At 63.7% G+C, this 15,285-nt stretch overlaps 1 protein-coding gene across 4 annotated transcripts in view; it reads left to right on the top strand.

Moving 5' to 3' along the window:
* The first annotated feature begins 2,639 nt into the window (after positions 1–2,639).
* The window catches only part of SMTN (smoothelin), a 52,833-nt gene continuing 40,187 nt past the window's right edge, over positions 2,640–15,285 (top strand). For all 4 annotated transcript variants that reach the window (XM_039504410.1, XM_039504411.1, XM_039504408.1 and 1 more), the window contains exons 1-2: positions 2,640–2,745; positions 4,183–4,397. In XM_039504410.1, coding sequence (XP_039360344.1) covers positions 4,347–4,397 — 51 coding nt within the window. In that variant the 5' untranslated portion in view covers positions 2,640–2,745; positions 4,183–4,346. The remainder of the gene's footprint in view (positions 2,746–4,182; positions 4,398–15,285) is intronic.

Raw genomic sequence — 15,285 nt, 5'->3', positions numbered from 1 at the left:
CCAGCCCAGTTCCCCAGATGGGAGGCAAGGCTGAGCCAAGAGACCCTGCCCAGCACCCAGCTCATCCCAGCCGCTGCCCTTGGGTAGCTTCTGCTGACCCAGAGCCCCAGGTCCTGCCCTGCCCCTGAGCAGGGGGAGGAGAGATGGCAAGTGCTGCTAGGAGGGAGCAGCATCCTCCCAGGCCAGGCGAGCAGCTGGCAGGTTGCCATGGGGACAGTGACACCTGCAGCTCAGAGCACATTCCCTTCCCACGGCATTGAGGGAGCCGCCCTCTCTGCGCAGCCTGACCTCGATACAGAGACGGGGACGGAAGCAGCCCTGGACCAAGCTCCCCACCCCTAACCCCAGCCCCAGCGGGTAACCTCAGTCTGTCTCCCGAAGATCTCCCCATCCTCTCACAGCTCCCCAACCCCCAGATACACAGCTGGCCCAGCCCGGTCTGCTCGGACGCCTGCCCAGCCATGGGCACTAGCCCCCACTCTGCTGCCAGTCCGCTTCCCTGCCCCCCACTACTTGCCTGGCCCAGAACAAGAACTTGGAAAAGGGCCCCTCGTTCAGCCTGACTCTGGCAGCGACAGTTTCCACCCCACTCCCTAGCAGGCACCTCCCCCTGGCCTAGCACTGGAGAGGCTGCTGGGGCTTGCTCGCCCTCTCATAAGAGCAAGGCATGAAGGGGTGCAGGAGGGACTGTAAAAACCAGCTGGCTGTTACTACCATTCCCCTTGGGCCCCTGGGATCTGGGAATGCCCTCAGGGCAGAGCTACTATGGGAAAGGCAGCAGGATGGGGTGGCCCAAGCATAAGGTGTACTTGCCTCGTGCCCCTGGCTCAGCACGTGACTTTCAGTGAATCACTGATATCCCCAGACCACTGCTTCCTCTTCTGGCACTGAGACCTCACTGCATTAATTAGTGTTTTTAAACACACCCAACACCTAACAAGCTACTAAAGTGCTATAATTACCCAATTAGCCAAGGCATGCACCTGCCCCCTCCCCTCCCCTGCCTTCTATTGGTAGAATCAGAGCTCCCCAGCTGTGTGTCATGATCCCTGTTTTACTAACAGCTGCTGGAGATTCTCCTTTAGCTTATACAGAAGGGGTAGAAGGAGCAGAGTTCTATACCTGGCTGTAGCTCTGTGATTTCAAATGACTAGTGCAGCACAATGAAGTCTTGAGGGGCCACAGATTTGTTGCAACATTTCTCATTGACTTTTGGCATCTTCTACAGCATCCGCCTGTGCTGGGCCAGTAATAACCCCCCTTCTTCCCCTGCTGCCTTTGAACCTGCTCCTCTTTGGTTCTGTCCTTGGCTGGCTGTTTGGATTCTCGCAATTTGTACTGCTCACATCACTGTGGTATCCGGGCCCCAACACCACGTCATGCCCACCAGACAGAAGGGCCGGCTCTTCTCCCCCTTAGTGGGCTGTGATGTGGTGTGGCAGCCCAGCACAAAAACTACAGGTTCCACCCCATCAGGCCTCTTCTCCTGGGAGAGCATCAACCCCTGGTCACACACACAGAGACCATCAAATGGGAGCCTTTGCATGCCATTTCCCAGTGCTCCCCGCTGCCGAGCGCAGCCCCCCCAGCTGTCTAGCCATCAGCATGGGGTTCATAGGCATCACGCAGAGATGGCTGTTAAAGAGTGATTTCAAGGAGTGGCGTTGTGGGTGTTTTCAGGGAGCTCCTCCCGCACACATGGGCAGCCTGGGAGAGAGCACGATGGCATGGTGGGGAACGTGCCAATGGGTGCCGGAGGGTGGCATGAGAGGTGTGGCTGGGTAAGAGACAATATGGAGGACAGGGATAGGCTAGGCAGGGATGAAAGGCAAAGACAAGGCATCTGGGGAGTGGAGTAGGGGGCAGCAGTAAAGCGACATGGAGAGGAGTGGCAACAAGTCCGGGAGATAGTGGGGCAGTGGGTGTCAGCAGCAGCGAGTGTGGGCTCAGGCCCCAGAATAGGCAGCCCCACCCCAGCACTGGTTCCACCCCCAGAACAGGCAGCCCCCCCAGCACAGGCTCTGCCCCCCCCCAGCACAGGCTCTGCCCCCCTGCCCCAGAACAGCAGCCCCCCCAGCACAGGCTCTGCCCCCCCCGCCCCAGAACAGCAGCCCCCAGCACATGCTCTGCCCCCCCCCAGAACAGCAGCCCCCACAGCACAGGCTCTGCCCCGAGAACAGCAGCCCCCCCAGCACAGGCTCTGCCCCCCCAGAACAGCAGCACCCCCAGCACAGGCTCTGCCCCAGAACAGCAATACCCCCAGCACAGCCTTACCCCCACCCCAGAACAGCAGCCCCCCCAGCACAGGCGGCCCCACCTCCGCACAGGCTCCGCCCCCAGCACACCAGCTCCCCCATGCGCTCCCCACAGTGCGGGCTCAGCCCCCCACATCCATTCCCTATACAGTACAGCGTGCTCCGCCCCGCAACCCCCAGGCACGGGCATCTCCCTAGCCCCGCCCCGCGCCCCTCAGAACTACACGCCCCAGAATGCCGCGGGCGAGGCGGGGTTCTGGCCACGGGGCGGGGAGGTCAACGAATTGAAACGAGCCAATGGGAAAGCAGGGTGAGCCGGATTGGGCGGTCCGCGCCTGGTGACTGGTGGGAGTGGGTGTGTGGGCGGGGCTAGCAGGCGGGGGTTGGGGGCTGGCGCGGCGGGCGCCGCTCAGTCCCAGCTGCGGCAGGAGCGGAGCGGAGCCGGGACGTAGCCGGGGCTCATGGCCTGGCCGAAGCAACGTTACGTGAGGTGCGCGGGGCAGCGCTCCGGATTAGAGGGGAGGCAGGCGCTGGCTAATCCGGATCGAGGGTTTGGAGGGGCAGCGGCCAGTGTGGGCCATTCCTAGTTGAGGAGGGGGGCGGTGCTCTCTGATCCGGTAAAGGAATTAGTGGCTCTGGCTAATGCAAGGGTGGTCTCTAATCTGGATTGTACAGTTGGGGAGACTGCCAAATCTGGATTGGGGTGCTGTGTGCTAATCCAGATTAAAGAGGGGAGGGAAAGACGCTGAGCAACCCCTCCCCCCAACCCAAACAAACCCCAAAGTTGGGAAAGTCTCTCATTTAAACCAAGCCCTGGCTCCCTGGGGCGAACTATTCCAGAGCTGTGCCCTGGGGCTTTTTCCTTCCCTTCCTTCAAGCGTCCGGTAGTGCCTACTGCCCGAGGGGAGCGACTCGTCTGATCTGGGTTGGCAGATCCTACTTCCTTTAGTCCATTCGGGGGGGACGAACCTAGCGCCAATGTGCATTAGGGGAATCTGGGACCCCGGCCAATGCCAGCGTAGGACCTGGTAGGAGTGGGGGTGTCGGCTGTACAACCTTTCTCACAGGGCTAGTTTATCTGGACCTGAGACAAGCCGTGCCTGAAAGCGGCTAATGGCTATTTGGTGGTTTATGTGACATGAGCTCGGCCAGTCGCCTGTGGACAAATCCCCATCTCACAGCTGGGGCTAGCTGGTGACCCGAGTTGGCTCAGCGGAGAGGCCATGGATGGGATGGGCTCCCTGTCGCCCCAGAGCAGAGTCCTCCACTTTGTCTAGTAGCCTGATGACTTTCACCAGCACTAAACTCTGAGGGCAACAACTACAACGGGCAGGGCTGGGGGAATTGGCCGGTGCTAAAAGGGTGGGTATGCTCGGACCAGCCAAGCCGCAATAATAAACGGGGGGTAACTGATATGATTGGCCACTTCCCTTTCTGGTTGTAGTTCTTTATGCCCAAATATTGTACCTCTCTGAGGTGGAATGTCTCTTATTTTGGTTTTAATAAGATCAAACTGCATTTGGGGAATCTCTCTCTTCCTGATCAAAAAGTAGGTGTGTGTTGGGTGGGGAGATGTGGGCGGATGGTGTCTCTGGATAAACAAACTAGGGAGGGAGCGAGGTTAAGGGGTGCTGGCAGATCTGGAGGCATGAACATGGGGTGCAGTGCTGGAGAAGTAGTCGGAAGCCTTGTGTGAGTGGGACGGGTGCATTTAGCTCAGGCTCTGCCTCTGGCAGAGCATAGCGTGTGGGTGATGAACTTGGAGTAGGCTGTGGTTCACTTTCAGAGTGACTCTGTTTCCAACACTGGAATTAGCAGCCAGTGAAACAGCTGTAGGTTGATCCCATTTGCCTTTCAGCAGAGGTTTAATAAATCCAGGAATCCCTTTGCAGGCATGTCAGCGAAGCTGCAATCTGTTCCTTTGCAGAATTCCTTCTGTGAGCTGGCAGTCCCAGTACAGCACGGGGCCTGAGCCCAGCCCTACGGCCTGCTCCCATCTGCTCACTTCCACGCAGCATCCCGCCCTGAGAGCGGCCCAGAGCAGTGCAGAGACTGAGACCAGGCCTGCATTCGGAGTGAAGGGAGGCAAGCATGTCTGAAGAGAACCTCCTGAGCATGGATGAGGGAGCCCTCCGGAAACTGGTGAGTCCCTCCTGAGGTGCAGCCCCGTGGGAATGTGTGTGTGTGTATCCTGACCTTGGTGGTGTCCTCTCCGCAGAGTGCTCAGACCTTCCCTGCTGAAAGAAAAGAGAAACCGCTGCCAAATTTACCTTTCTGCTGGAGCCTTTCCCCGGATAGCGTGGCACTGGCAGCTGGAGCCTATGGTGGTTGGCTGAGCGCTGGGGCTGGGTGCCTGGGAGTATGTGTCAGGTGTTCAGCTGTAATCGGGATGGGACAAAGAAATGGAAACAATTCCTGTAATCTCCAGAGCACAACCTGGGGAGGACGTATGGCCAGCCTGCTGCTGCCAGAGGAAGGCCCTGCCCACATGGGTTGTGGCTCTGTTTCTGTTTACACTGTAACTGTTGCTGGGCTGGGGGGACTCAGGTACAGCCCTGCCATGCTTTGGTCTTGCAGTGTAAATGGGACGTTTGTGCACCTAGGCTCTGGCACAGTTTGGGATCTGGGTTGAGACCAGTTCTCTCCCATGGTGGAGGCAGCTCAATGCTGTGGCTGTTAGGCCCTGTCTACACTTTCTTTGAAACTGGTTTCCTAGCTGCTGGCTTGCTCGGTGCCTGCTGTGCGCTATGGGCATGCGCTCGGGTGAGCTTGGCTGGCGCAGCCAGAGGGGTTGGGAGCTGCTTGTTTGTAACTCAGGAGGTAAAACGTCTCTGCCTGCTCCCCAGAGACCCCCTGGGCCAGGTCTGGGCCTGGGAATGGCGTGACCATGGCTGAAGCTGAGCAGTGCTAGTTTGTACTCAGGCCTGGGCATAACAGAAGGGTGAGCGTTCCTAGCCCACTGCTGTGTGGGGTGGGGGCAATGAGACGGGGCAAGTCTAGTGGAGTGGCCTGGGCTGGCCAGGTCCCTGAGCCTGGGGATGCTCCATACCGTGGGGCCTGCGTTTGGAGCCGGTCGCTGGCTGCAGGGCCTGTTGTCCATCACACCAGTGCCTGGAGAGAACAGTGACTGACCCCTGGGAGCGCCCTGTGTGAGTGCCCGCCCTGCGCCCCTGGCTGCTTGGCTAAGGGGGGCTCGGGTCCCTTCCCTGTCTGGGACTGCGAGTGCTCCCCACTGAGCCAGATGCGTTGGGCTCCAGCCACTGCTCTCACGAGGGCTCTTTGCGGCTTTCTTCCCCACGGGGCTGAGTGAGGTGGGGAGCGCCGAAGCGTGTTGGCCCAAACCTCCTGAGGTGGCTGCTGCTGCTTGATCCCATGAGGGGCACAGGGACCCTGGGGGATCAGCTCCCGCCCCTGCTGAGCCCCCCCAACCAGTGCCTGACGATGGGGCACATCCATAGGCAGAGAGGGCGGTGGGTGCCCAGTGAGCAGCAGGGTTAGTGCGCGCTCTCTGAGGAAGCAGGGCTCTGCCACGCCCTAAGTGATGGCCCCGTGGGGGCCCGACCCCCTTGTTCTGGCACTGGAAGGGGAGAGGGGGTGCCACTCCCCAGCTCTGTGCCTGGCACGGTGGGGCTCCGTCATAGCTCTGGCAAGCTCACTGTCCTGTTGCTGCTGACCATATCCCTGGCCTTGGCGTGCATCAGTCCCTTCCGCACGCTGCCCCAGACGCACTCTGCCCTTGCCCCATCGCCTGGCCCTGCTCAGCTGAGCCTGGGCTCCTGCTGCCAGGGACAGGTGTTAATGCTGTTGCTTGTCACCTGCCTTGTGCTTCTCTGGCTCCGGTCTCTGTCTCCTGCCCGCTCAGGTGGCCCTGCCCTGCACCTGACACCTGCTCTCTGCTGCTAGAAGCCAGTCACAGCAGGAAGCGCTCTGCCCCCTCTCTGCAGGGCTTCTGCCCTGGAGCAGCCAGCGCGCCCCATCTGCTCCAGCTCCCTCCCTGGCGCGTGTGTTGTGTTGCTTAGTGTGCCTGCGGAAGGGACCCCGCCGGCTGGGGCAGAAACCTTCCATCCCCCTCCTTTCGCCACCCACTTGCTGTGCCCAGCAGCAGGGAGCTCCAGGGCCACTGGCTCCTTCGGCAGAAGCACGTCCTCCTCTGCCCTGTTTCTCACCCGGCCTGCTGGACAGACCCTGGGTCCCGGGGCAAGGCGTCTGCAGTCCTCCCCGCAGTAATAACCCCCACCCTAGGCCCCCTCCCTGCTCAGTGTGTCCTGCCTGCTGGAGTGGTCAGAGAGCTCCCAACCCCAGGGTGAGTGGGTGCCAGCCAGCGGTCTGCTCCGGAGCACACCGCTGGGGCCGAGGTCGGGCAGGAGCTGCAGCCTGTGTTGCTGGGCTGTGCTGTCCTCAGCAGGGAGGCTAGATTTCCCCCCTCCCTCCCCACCAAGACACCCTCCAGTGGGCAGTCCTGCCCCGCCCCGCCCTGCAGAGCAGCTCAGCGGGGGGTTAACGATGGACTGCACTGGAGATGGGGCCTGCGGCCAATTGGTGGCCTATCACCCAGTGACGCACTGGGGCTGTCGTGGGGTCGGAGGCCTGCAGCTAGGGCCCTGGGTTCTGGGGGAGGCCCCAAAGGCCCCATGCTGCCCTCTCTGCTGTGGGGCCAGGCACAGCTGGACTGCTAACCACCCCCTCCCCCATCTTGGCTGCTGGCCCCTAGCAGGAGGGTTTGGCTCCCGCGCTCCAAAGGCCAAACTGTTGGTGACCGAGGTGCCGTGTCAGTAATCCTGGGAAATGGTTAACGGCAGGAAGCTGAGTCAGCCTGGGAGGAACTGTCCCGTCTCAGCAGGCAGCAAGGACTGGAGACCTGGCACCCCCTGGAGACCTGGCACCCCCGGTGCTTGGCCTGTCCATCCTGCATGTGTCTGGGAGCCAGCCCTTGGGAGTGTGCTCTGGGTGGCAATGTGGGGGCCGACCCCCCCCCAGGCATGGCAGGGGAGAGTGGACTGACCCCCCCCAGGCTTGGCAGCGGGGAGTGGACTGCCCCCCCCCCCCCCCGAGGCTCGGCGGGGGCAGAGGGCAGCGAGAGCGGCAGTGCGGGGAGCTGCAGAGAAGAAGGCTGTCGCCCCCACGGCGGGGTGCTGACGTGAAGGGATGGAGGAAGCTAGATCAGCAGAGGGGAAGGCACTGGACAGCAGACAGAGCAGCCAGCTGGAGTGAGAGATCCTGTGGGGAGTCCGGGGTGTGGCTGGAGGGTGAGACTGATCCTCTCAGTGCAGCAAGCTGGGGGGGGGGGGGGGGGCTCAGTAGTCCAGGCTGGAGGAGATGGGCCTCGGTGGAGGGGGAGCAGGTGCTGTGGTGTACTGAGCAGTGCGGCCGAGGTGGAGGTGTGGGTGCAGAAGGTGAGCTCAGGATGAGGCCAGTGTTGCAGCCTGTGCTGAGAGGGGGAAGGGGACATGGGCACAGAGGCGCAGCCTGCGCTGGGGGGGAGAATGGGGCGGGGGCACAGCCTGGGCTGTGTGACACTCCGCTGAAGCAGAGTCTCGGTGGAGGGAGCAGCCCTGGGGCGAACTGAAGCACCCGGTTTGCTAGGTAGGAGTGGGGCTGTGCTGGGAAGGCACCAGGCGCTCACCCGGCTGTCGGGAGAGCAGCAGGCCTGCCCCGTGCCAGGGGAGCGATTGCAGTCAGACGGGCTCCATGGAGGAGGGCGCTTTCCGGGTGATGCCCGGAGGAGGGGAGCTCTGCAGGGGACGGCGTTGGGGCAGGCCGTGGCAGCTGTTGGAGGGTTACTGGGAAGGGCAGCAGTGTGGGGAGGTGGGAGGGCATGAGAGGGACCCGCATGTGAGGCCTGGCTTGCATGGGAGCCCCTTGCCCTGTGTGGGGCCCTGCTGTGGGGCAGGCACTCCCCAGCGACAGCAGCTGGTGCTGGATGGCTGTTTGGGGGCCTTATCTTGTCTCCAGCACAGTCCCATGACCGTCCCCTGTCCAGCGCCCGACTGCCCCCTTGGGGCCCATGGCCCTCGCTGAGCTCTTCTTTGGGTTGCTTGCTGACGGGTCTCCAGGTGCATCTGTCCTGGCGCCTGGTTCTTGTGACCAAGGCCCTGGAGTCTCCCGTGGACTCTGCTGCGGTCTGGCTGAGTGGCCCTGTGAGGAGAGCGTCTGCCCTGCTAGAGCCCGGTGCTGGGCTGTCGCTCGGGCCCTGCCCTTCTTTGCGCTTGGAGGGCGAACAGAAGAGCCGGGGCCCCCAGCTTGACCTGTTCTGAGGGTGCGGAGCCCTCGCCGAGGCCACGACAGAGAGGGGCTTTATTTCTGTTGCCTAGCGTAGACCACAGGTGCCCTAGCTTTGCCAGAAACCCCTCTGTGCCTCAGTTTTCCCCTTGAATTCTCCTCATGCCCTGGGGAGCCAGGGGCTTGACTCAGTCAGTGATGGAGCAGCTGGAGGGTGTGCTCGGAGGGGGAGAAGCATGGCTGGGATCCAGCGATGGCAGTCTCTCCCCCTCTCTGCCCCTCCAGGGGCTACTCGGCCCAGCTGCTCCCCCCACAATGCGGATTGTCACCTCGTCCGGCCTGGCGGTGGCTGCTGTGCGTGCTGGATGGGGCATGTAGGCAGAGCAGCAGGGGCTGGGCCCAGGCGTTGTGGGGAAGGGGAGTGGTGAATGGGTTTCTCTGATGCGTGTCACTCTCACCCTGTCTCCCCCGTGGGGCTGGAGAGGGCTAGGATCCCCATCCCTGGCTGTGGGGGGGAGCCCCCTGCCCAGGGGCTGTCCCTAGCCCTGTGCTCTGCCGTGGGTGGCTGGGAGAGGCCCCTTCCAAGCTGGCATGGGAGGAGGGATTTTTCTGCTGGCTTTTGGCTTTGCCGTGCTGGGAGAGGATTAGCCCATATAAGGAGAAACTGCCTGCCTCTCCCTGCACTTCCTCCCCTCTCCACGCCCAGACGCCTCTGCTCCCCTCTGCTTCCCCCTTCCCAGCCCTAGCTCCCTTTAAACCAATGGGTTCTCGCTCCCTCCCGCCCTTTCTGCTTTCCTGAGGGGTTTGCCATGGGGTGGGGGGCTGGCCAGTTCTTAGGGGGCACCGTGTGGGTGGGGGGGCTAGTGATCTCTGCAGAGTCAGCTCCTGTCCTGTGCAGGCGCTGCCTGTCTCGGGGCTCACCTGGCTGGCTCGCTGGGAACCTTCCCGCCCCCGAGCTGGGTGTGTGCCAGGCTCCCTGGTGCTGAGCTCTGCCCAGGGTGGCGCTGCCCTGGCCCAGCTGGTAGCTGATTGGCTGGTTTGAATGTTCACACTGCTGCCTCCTCTTCTGAAAGGGAGCCAGGCAGGCTCCTGGGGCTGACTCAGCCCATGCGGCAATAAGGGAAGTGTGGCCAAGCCTGATCATGGGGGAGACAGAGCCCCCAGGTCCTGCGGCCTGCATGGGGTGGCACCAGCCCTGAGAGCTTGCCCTGGCAACCCCAGCTGTGGGGATCTGGGTAGCCCCCCGGCAGGGCTACGGTGCGATGAGGGGGATTGTAAATGTGTCTGAGGAACATGGAGTAAAATCCTCCCAGAGAGAGGGGGAGACTTGCACCCCTGGCACACAAGGCCTGGGGCAGAGGGGCCCGCGCTGTCGCATGGATACCCCCACCTCTCGCACGCAGCCGGGTGCATCCATGGACTCCAGCCCAGCCTGTTAAGCTGTGCTGAGCCCCCTCTGGACCCGGTGGACCCAAAGCTGGGGCATGCGCCCCCCTCCCGGCCTCTCCACATTCCAGTCTGGCTCATTAGAGAGGCAGAATGCAAATCCCCTCTCAGCTGGGGCCAGACGAAGGGGGGGCCAGGGCTGGAGGGGTGCAGGTGCAGGGTCCACCTGTTTCTTCACGATGCCACCCCCCCCCGCCCACTTTGGATCCTCGCTTTACCTTCCCTCAAGCCCTCTCCCAACCCTGGCTCTTGCTTTCCCACTGATCCCCCTCCCCCACCCACCTGCAGTCCTTCCTTTGAACTGTTGTGCAGTGTTATGTGCTGTTAAACAGCTGCCATGACCCACCCCAGAGATGGCTGCCTGGGGCTGGGGTGTATGTTCCTAGAGACAAGTGGTCTGGAGCGCCTTTAGAGGTGCAGGCCGTGAGTGAAGTGCACCCGACTACTGTCCGGAGCTCTGTCTGCTCAGTCAGTCCGTCCGTGTGCCCAGTGTCTGGCTCCTTGGTGCCCCTCTCTCCATTCTGTGCTGGCTCCCTCCGGTCCTCTGCCTGCCCCCAAAGCCGTGCGGCTTTGGAGGTAATTATAGCTTCCTAGCTGCAGCTGCCTATAAATGGGACAAGGTGCTGGGGAGAGGCCTGTGAATGGCAGGGGGCTCTGGCACTGCCAAGGAAGCCGCCCACCCGTGACTTGCTGGAGCCCTGTTTACAAGGCTGCATTGTATGTTTCGCTAGGCAGGCGTTAGCTCGTAACCGTTAATTTATTGCCTGGCAGGGGTGTGTGTGCACGAGGGCCTCTGGCACGACCTGAGCTGAGCGGGGTGGGACGTTCAGTCCTTTCCCTGCCGATCGGCTCAGGCTGTGGTTTCCAGTACATTTGTTTCCCTGCGCTGCTGGCCGCAGAGCATCGAGGGCTGTTTGTTTTCCCTGCCTTGGGCTCGGTGCTGACGTGGGTTAGAGATGTGGATGCTTCCCCTGCTCTGTTGTAATCTCTCCTCCGCAGAGGGAATGCTGTCCAGGGAACCAAGCGCAGAGCAGAGCCCTCTAGAGCCAGCGCAGAGCTGGAGACCCTGGCTGGCTTCTCTCCCTTTCTCCGTTCTCCCCCATCCCGGCTGGCTGGCTGGGAGCGAGAGGGCCCCAGAGGCCCAATATTGGAAGAGAAGCCTGGTCTCTGGCTGGGCTGCTCCCCCAAGAAACATTAGGCTGAGGGGTGCAGCTGCGACTGGAGAACTGCCAGCTGTGGGGCCGGAGAACTGCCAGCGTTGGGCGAGCATGACGCATGCCGCTCTCCCTGGCTGGCTGGGGTCCTGGCCCCCTCGCTGGGCGAACATGATGCCTGCCATTCCGCCTGGCTGGCCGGGGTCCTGGCCCGCGTGCTGGGCGAGGACGCCATGTGGGGCAGTGGTGTGGGCTGCAGGCCGTGTCTCAGCAGGGAAGGGGCGCGGGAGCTCCTGGCCCTCGGCTCTGGGAGCGTGTGTGCCAGCCATGTTGATTCAGGCGGGCCTGCTCCCAGCAGGCCAGCGCGACCTGCCCTCTGCCCTTCCTGCATGCCCGGGGGACGTGGGGCGGCCAGGAAACGGCGCTGACAACGAAGGCAAATGTGACCCATTGTCCAGGAAATGAGGCCGGGGCCAAGCGCTGTCAGCAGGATGGGGGAGGGAGGGAGGCACGCTGCGGGGGGCAGGCCGGGGGAGGGGTTCCCTCCTTCCTGCTCCGATGAGGAGCTGCAGTGCCAAAAGGTGGGGACTTGGGGCACCTCCTGGCCGCACCACGACCATGTCCCCTCCCACCGTCCCCACTCTGCCCCCCTCCCTGCGCTGCTGTGCACAGTGATACCGGTCCCCTCGGAGAGCTGCCATGCTGGGGGCTGGGCAGGCCTGTGCCCGCATCCAGTGGGACAGGGTGGGAGGGGGCCGTGGTGCTCGCTCAGCAGCTGGTCACAGCCTGGGGGTCTCATTGGGAGCAGCTGGAAGGTCCACAGGGCTGAGGGCTCATCTGGCACAGTGGGGTGCTGGGCCTGTCGCCCACGGCTAGCCGGCAGTGCCGCTGCCTTGCCTTGGGGAGAGTCCATCTGATTTCCCCAGGCCTCCCCCCACCCCACCCCCGGATTTCCCTTCTCCTGGGAAGCAGCGTCCTGCAGCTGAGCCCTTCAAGGGGGCTGGGGCTCCTCCGGCTGTGGGGGCGGGTTTGCTGCCTCGGGGTGGGCGTCCCCCCCCAGCAGTGGCACTGCAGACAGGGCCCTGGGCAGTGGCCGCCCCCCCACCCCAAGCAGGTCTGCACACCACAGTGGCAGGGCTGGTGGCCCATCTGCACTGGCTGGAGCCGTGGTAGGAGCCTTGAGCTTGGTGTGGCCGCGCCCCCTCTTCCTGCCCGGAGGCTTGGGGGCCGGAGAGCCGCTCGGCGCCGGGTAAGGCCGGGTGCTGACGGCCGGGACCTCGAGGCAGCGTTTGGAGAGGGCTGATCAGGCAGACACCAGGCTGGTTCAGCTCAGCCGCCGGGGCCTTTCCAGAGGCTGCAGGTGGAGGCTGCTTTGGTGGATGGGAGGGGGAGGGGCTGGAACTGCTGGGGGGGTGCCCCCCACTCTCTCTGCATGGCAAATGCAGGGGGTCCACCTCCCCTCCTCCCCTCCCCCAGAACGTCCTTGCTGGTGCTGCACAGGGAAGCCCCTGCCTAGGCTTCGGGGTCTCCCATGTGTCTGAGCTCTGCACGAGCTACCCGCTGCCTTGGCCAGCTCCGCTCTGCGGGTCCCGGCCTGCCTGGCCCCTCCTTTCCTCTGCACAAGGGGCAGGGCTGCCCTCTCTGTCCCTAGGGGGCTGGCTGGGCTCGGGCTCGGGGGGCAGCCATGGGCTTGTGACAGCCCCGGGTGGGAGAGCCCAGGACTCGCTGGGGGAGTATCTGCTGCCAGGTGCCAGCCAGAGCCCAGCGGCTGCCCCTGTCTAGGTCCCCTTTATGCTCCCACGGGTGCTGCTGGCAGCGTCCCCCCCAGGGCTCCGGGTCCGCTGCTGCCACGAGTGACCTGCCCCGCCCCACTGAAGCGGGTGGCTGAAGGAGTCGGTCTGTGTGCTAAGCGCTCCTGCTGCCGGGGGCAGCCGACCCTGCAGGCTGGCAGCTGAGGCGGGAAGCACCCAAGCCCGCCCCTGTGGGCGGTGGTTCCTGAGGGGCAGCCCGTGCCCAGCTCTCGGCATGTCGAGTCCCTGCCCTGGGGTGGAATAGCGCCTGTTTGCGTGTCGCCAAGCCAGCCCTTGCTAGGCCTAGCGCTGCTCTGACTCTGAATGGCCCAGGCTTCCCCGAGAGGAAGCCCAGAGCCAGGGCACCTGCTTCCCACCCCACAAGCTCCAGCGAGGAGCCTGGGGGGCCCGGTGTGGTGCACTCACCCTGCGGAGCGGGCAGCGGCACTAGGCAGGGCTGGGCCATGGAAGGGCAGAGGGAGGGGCTGTCCCGGGCTGGGTATGCTGGCGCCCTAGGCGGGGAGAGGCGTTGCGGGGGGCAGAACGGCCTGCCCTGGCTGTGGGATGTCACGAGGGGGAGCTGTGGCTTGGCCTTGGCCTGCTGACGATTGCCATATGCCCACTAGGGGTTCACCCCGGGGCAGGGCACACCTGGGTCTGCCAAGGGGAGGGCAGGCGGCCCCCGGCCCAGGATGCTGTGCACTGCGCCGTAGCCTCTCCTGAGGTGAAGGGTCCGGCTCAGCGCTGCTGGGCGAGGACAGGCGGGAGCACCGACCCTGGGCTGGGCTGGGCAGGGCGTGAGGAGCTCAGAGCTTGTGCCCCCATCCTGGCAGGGAGCTCAGCTTCCTCCCCAGAGCTCCTCGCAAGCTCCTGTCCTCTGGGAGCCTGACTCCGCATCCCTCAGGGCCTCTGGTGACTGCCCCAGTGGCAGCCCGGGGCTGAGGTCTCTCATTGCCCCCGGCCTGCATAGCCACAATGGAGCGTGGGTGGCTCTGAACCAAAAGGGCCATTGGGCCAGCTGGCCTGGCAGTGCCATGGGGGAGCGTGGGCAGTGGTGGAATCCTGGCTCTGTGGGATTGCTGAGTGCAGGCAGGGGCACTTGGCTTCGGGGCCAGGATAGTGGGGAAAAGGGAGAGTCTGCAGCGGAGAGGGGCAAGGTACCAGCCTTGGTGGGCTGCGTGGGGGTTGGGGGCATCGGGCTGTGAATCTAAGAGACCCCGGTGGAGCTGGCTCATGGGAGGCGTGAGCCCTCGCAGCCTGCCTGCAGATTGAAAGGGTATCGCTGCCAGGCAGGGTTTCCGGTCTGTGGCTGGGTGGGGTGGGTGTCTCCATGTGGTGTCTCCTGCCTGCTCCGTGTGCCAGCGCAGTGCGTGGCACTGCATGACTGACCTAGGGCTGGCGGGGGAATGTGCGTGGTGCTGCTTCCTGGGGATAGCAGCCACCGGCCTGGCTAATCAGTGTGGAGTCCCCCTCCGCCCCCCCTTTACTGGAGCAGCTGCTGAGGAGGGGTGGGAGGAGGCCCGGAATGGAAGGGGTAATTTCCGCATTAGCTGCCCCTCCCTCGCACACCCGTCCAAGGGGAGCAGTGAGAGGCCCTGTCTCTTCCCAGCTGTTCTCCCTGCGCCTCTCTCCAGAACTGACTCGCTTTCCTTGCCAGGGTCCACGGAGTCTGACGCTGCTTCCCTGCCCCAGGGGCCAGAGGCAGGGCCTGATCCTGGCTTGCAGCCCCCCGTGGGAGAGCCCTGCCATGGGGACTGCTCTCAGCTGTGGTGAAGAGGCACCAGTTGCTGCAGGGTGTGAGAACCAGCTGCAGCATGGCTGATACCAACTGTGCTGATGGGCAGCATGTGAGGGGAGGGGCTCCCCACTCAGAGCCGGACGGGACCATGCTTGTGGCTCCAGAAGGGAGCAGGTATCCCTGCTATGCTTGCACTCTCCGGAGTATCGGGCAGTCCAGCATGAGCCCTGTGCCACTCAGCGCCCTGCTGTCTCTGGCAGCCTCGTCTCAGAGTGGGGTCCCACCGGCACATCCCTGGGGCTCAGACGCTCTCCCAGGAGGTGCCTTGTAGCCAGCAAAATGCCACCTCCTGCCCTGGCATACGTGCCCTGGGCTCCAGGGCAGCCTGTGAGTGAAGGGGAGAGGGATGCCCAGGACTCTGCCACCTGGTCCCACCAGAGGCCCCGTGGCTGGTACCTGGCTATCTCCCCTCCCCCTCACACCAGTTAATCTCTGCTCGGTATCCCTTCCATCCCGCCTTTTCCTCCCCCTGCTCTCCTGTCTGACCCCATCCCCACCAGACCGTGGGGCTGAGCTGGGAGCTCCGGGGAGGGGAATCCCTCCTGTTCTCTGGGGATCAGGGGCAAGGTGTCTGGCAGGCCAGCGCGCCCCACGCAGCATGGCGCAGAGCACTGGTGACCCGC

Source organism: Mauremys reevesii, linkage group 18, assembly GCF_016161935.1.
Source record: "Mauremys reevesii isolate NIE-2019 linkage group 18, ASM1616193v1, whole genome shotgun sequence".
NCBI classification, from domain to species: Eukaryota; Metazoa; Chordata; order Testudines; family Geoemydidae; genus Mauremys; species Mauremys reevesii.
The sequence above is the reverse complement of the archived record's forward strand: the minus strand, read 5'-3'. Positions and strand labels throughout refer to the sequence as shown.